General features: G+C 37.9%; 1 protein-coding gene across 1 annotated transcript; it reads left to right on the forward strand.

Moving 5' to 3' along the window:
• Positions 1–2,956: 2,956 nt before the first annotated feature.
• Positions 2,957–4,606, forward strand: LOC145045761 (GATA transcription factor 12-like). Its single transcript, XM_078994083.1, has 2 exons — positions 2,957–3,412; positions 3,627–4,606. Exons 1-2 carry the CDS (start codon positions 3,116–3,118, stop codon positions 4,437–4,439), a joined length of 1,110 nt encoding a protein of 369 aa, XP_078850209.1. The 5' UTR covers positions 2,957–3,115; the 3' UTR covers positions 4,440–4,606.

A 4,606-nucleotide genomic window follows, 5' to 3' on the forward strand; every position in this document is an offset into this window, starting at 1 on the left:
TAACATAATCACATAATCTGCATCCGGCTTACCCTGGCATCAGACCGAAGCCCGAAACAACAACATAAAACACATAAACTAGCATACATCGGGCTTGCCCCGAAATACATACTACATGACATAATAACTAACATACATCGGGCTAGCCTCGACATCGGGCTTACCCCAGTATACATAACATAAAACATAATCACATATACTGCATCGGGCTTGCCCGACATCGGACCGGAGTTCGGAACACATAGCACATAACACATAAACATGCATGAATCACAAAGACATCAAGCATACATAACTACTTCTCAGGACCGCCCCGACATCGGACCAAAGTCCGGAAACATATAAACTGCATCGGGCTAACCCTGACATCGGGCTTACCCCGACATACTCTACTATATAAACGAGCCAGCCTTGGTTCCTTAGACCCGTTCCTACTAGAGGAAAACTCACCTCGTATGTCTGACTGCTGAAAAGCCGAGTGAGAAATCCATGACTGCTGTTCCAGCTGCTTTCCGGTTATCATGACCAAATGAACACTTAGTCAGAAATGATGATTCTTCTATGGGTAAAATGACTATTTTACCCTTCTAATCCAATTTGGGCCATGACTCAAGCCCAATCCTTTCTAGTCCTTCTAAACTTTACTAAGGCCTATAATTTCCCAAATGGCCTAATTTTCTAAATTGGGCCCAACTCCTCAAATTGGGCTATCCTTTCCAACTCTACTAAATATTGAGCCCTTAACTGAGTTTTGCAGGCCCAACATGACCCACAGCTACAGTTTAAAACTTGGCCCAAACCGAGCCCAATATCGTCAAGTCCATTGGCTGAGCATAGGTTGCTCGTACCTCTCCGTACATTGCGCGTACAATTGAAAGGGCTAGTACGCTGCGCGTACTGACGTGTACGCCCACGTAAACTTCAGTTAAGCTCTTATCTCCAAAACTACTTAATCCTTTAAGACACTACGTCTAAACTACAGATTTGAGTCCAATACTTTGTCCTAGCCCATAAAGTCGATCACTTGATGGCTTGCAACCCACCGAATGAGCCCAACACTAGAAATAACAATGTACTTCCAAAGAAATGGCTAGATCTCTTGCAAGGCTCCATAAAGGCCTCAAAGCTTGCAACTTTATTACTAAAGGGACTCATTGAGCTTCAAGGGTGGAAACCTTAAGCTCAAAATCAAAGTTGCATGATCAAGATCCAATCTTTGGACCTAAAAAGGTCCAAATCTTCCAAAACCCTAGATATATACTTTGAGGAGGAAAGTTAAGAGCTTTATACCTCCTCTTGATGCCAAATGATGAGCTTAATCTAGATCCCTGAGATCAAGGTACTCAATGCTTTCTTCTCCAACCTCTCCTTCTTTTCTTCAAAGTTTTTCTTCACCAAAATGAGTTCAAAAGGTCAAACACACACAACAATGGAGAATGAGGTGTATTAGGGTTTTCTAAGGGTGAAGGGGCTGGTAGGAAGGCCAGGGGTGGCTATAATGGGGTATTTATATGCCTTAAACCTTAAAAATTAGGGTTTGGTATCTGCTCACGTACGTTGCACGTACGTGCGTGCGTCCCCCGCATCCGATGCATGCCTCTACGCCCCGCGTACGCCAAGACTACACCCAACGTATGTCTTATGGGCGACCCAAATCCTTGGCCCTTTTTGCTTAAGTCCAATCCAATAGAATCAAAGATCATGATCTGAGGGTCTATGATATTAGAATAGGGTAACATGTACCATATAATCACACAAATTCCAACATAAGGGCATTTTAGTCAATTAACCTATATTTTTTGTGAATCTGACACACAATAGTTAGTAAAAATAAAATAACTTAAGCATATATATATATATATATATATATATATATATATATATATATATATATATATATATATATATATATATATAGGGCTTATGGAATATGTGACTGTTATGTACCTAAACTTATATATAGAACCCTCCACACTATGTAGTTTTGATTCATATATATCCAAACTAATCATGCTATCTAGTTTACTATTCTTCCTTAATCATGTGACATACTAAACCGATCAAATTTATGTTTTTTTTCTTCATTGTATCTAAAAACTTAAAACATTAAAAATCATGACCATTTAATCAACCCGACTAAATTTTAAATAAAAACTAATAGAATAAAAGATAAAAGACGAACATTCAATAACTCAATCAAGCTTTTGATAAATCATTTTATATAGTTTTTCAATTGAAGAACAAATCGTTTGAGTTATCTTCGTTAAAAAGTATTAATTTTTTACTTTCCCTATAAACTTCAATGATGTTTTTCCATAAAAAGATATATAATTGATCTTTTTCATTCTACAATTTAATTCAATTCAATGATATTCTATTAAAACAAAATTAAGAGAAAATGAAATTGTATTTGTTTTGTTTAAAATTATGTCATTTAAAAGATTTTATACCTAAACTTAGGTACATAACAGCCACATATTTATTTTTCTCATATATATATATATATATATATATATATATATATAGAGAGAGAGAGAGAGAGAGAGAGAGACTTAAAATAAGAAAAAATATCTTGAAGATGAAGAAGAAGATGATGAAGAAGGTATGGTCTTAAAAGGGTCTGCAAAACATGACCTTGTTATGAAGCAACGGGATTATTCCTTTTCCATAGTCTTCCACCATACGCCTCCTCTTTAACGGGCACCACCATACACGACTATTTTGTTATTAAAGTTCATTATCTCATAACGCTTTTTATATATAATTTATATATTTACTTATCGAGTTTTATTACTTACAAAATCATAGCTCTTCTCGTATTCTTAAAACCCTGCAATATAATAGATTTATCATAATAATATACTTTTAATTTTCAGAATTTATTTAATTAAATTATTTATATTTATATTAATATTTTTGTCTTCGTCAAATTAGTCCTCCATTTTTGTAGCGGTCCGGCTGTCCCCTTCAAACGCAATTAAAGTCTCTCCTCTCTACGTTTCTCACACTCTTACACTCTCTCTTTCTCTCTCTCTCACTAACATCTCCTTTTTCTACGTTACATTTCCAGAAAATCCCCCCAATTACATTACCATTGTTCGATTCCTCAAACACAATGAATATGGAAAACACTGAATTCGTTCATGAATCATCTCCCAATCACCCCCAACAATTCTCGCCGGAGAAACTCAAAACCGAAAATTTTCTCATCGATGACCTCCTCAATTTCCCCGCCGACGAAATGGTAACTGCGGTTGCAGAAAACATTGTCTCCGGCGCCTCCACGGATTCCTCCACCATCGTTGACACTTGTAACTCCCCTCTCTGTGGTGGCGCCGAACATAACTCTCCCGGAGATGTCCCTCGCCGGAGCTTTACCGATGCTCCGTTCACCAGTGACCTTTGTGTCCCGGTAATTCATTCATTCATTTCTTTCATTTATTACTATTACTTTTTCCTTGTGATTCGCTGAAACAAATTTAATGCATCTTTGAGTTGTACCGTACAATCCCTCATTATATCTGCATGTCATGCATTAAAGGACATTACTTATCAATTAAATGAACTATGAAATTTTGATGTTTGTTTTAATTTATGATTTTAATCCTAGCTACTGTTTGTAACAGTACGATGATTTAGCTGAGCTGGAATGGCTATCGAACGTGGTGGAGGAATCATTTTCTTGTGAGGACTTGCAAAAGTTACAACTAATATCCGGAATCAAAACCCGACCCAACTACACATCCAATAATCCACAATTCCAGCCCGAGACCGTGAGCAAGGCAAACAACCCGATCTTCAACACTGACATGGCGGTCCCGGGAAAGGCTCGGACCAAACGGTCTCGGGCTGCACCATGCAATTGGACCTCACGACTCCTTGCAGTGTCTCCTACTGCAAGTGGGACCACCGTCACCATGTCATCTGAGTCTGAGTCTGATATTGCCACGAGCTCGATCAGAAAGAAGATCGTGAAAGCTGGAATAAAGAGAAAGGAAGTTTATGATAACCCGTCGCATAATGGGGATGGGAGGAAATGTTTGCATTGTGCTACTGATAAGACCCCACAGTGGCGTACGGGACCCTTGGGTCCCAAAACACTTTGTAATGCTTGTGGGGTCCGTTTTAAGTCGGGGCGGTTAGTACCAGAGTATCGTCCGGCAGCAAGTCCGACGTTTGTCACTGCCAAACACTCAAATTCCCATCGGAAAGTGATGGAGCTAAGAAGACAGAATGAGATGCATCAACATCAATATCTGCATCAAAATCAACGTCAACATCAACATCAGTCTCAACATCAACACCAACACCATCATCAGCAGCAACAGCAACAACAACAACAACTATTTCATCATTCGAACATGATATTTGATGTACCCAACAACGATGATTACTTGATCCACCAACATATCGGTCCCGACTATAGGCAACTAATCTAAATCTAGTTCTTTAAAATTAATTTAGACCTTTTCCATAATTAAAGAAAAAGTCATAATTGCTATGGTTTATTTTTCTAAGTTATTGGAATTTTGTAGCTTTTACTTTTAATTTCGGGAAAAATAGAGAAAAATATGAGAGATGAGTGTAGACCTTTTATTGTTCTCCA

The sequence above is a fragment of the Lactuca saligna genome, chromosome 5 (assembly GCF_052625555.1).
Source record: "Lactuca saligna cultivar CGN05327 chromosome 5, ASM5262555v1, whole genome shotgun sequence".
NCBI classification, from domain to species: Eukaryota; Viridiplantae; Streptophyta; class Magnoliopsida; order Asterales; family Asteraceae; genus Lactuca; species Lactuca saligna.

Bases quoted from the DNA above. Each gene is read 5' to 3' on its own strand.
- LOC145045761 (XM_078994083.1), top strand. From the start codon at position 3,116: ATGAATATGGAAAACACTGAATTCGTTCATGAATCATCTCCCAATCAC. The intron at 3,413-3,626 runs GTAATTCATTCA...TGTTTGTAACAG, and splicing joins CCAGTGACCTTTGTGTCCCG to TACGATGATTTAGCTGAGCT.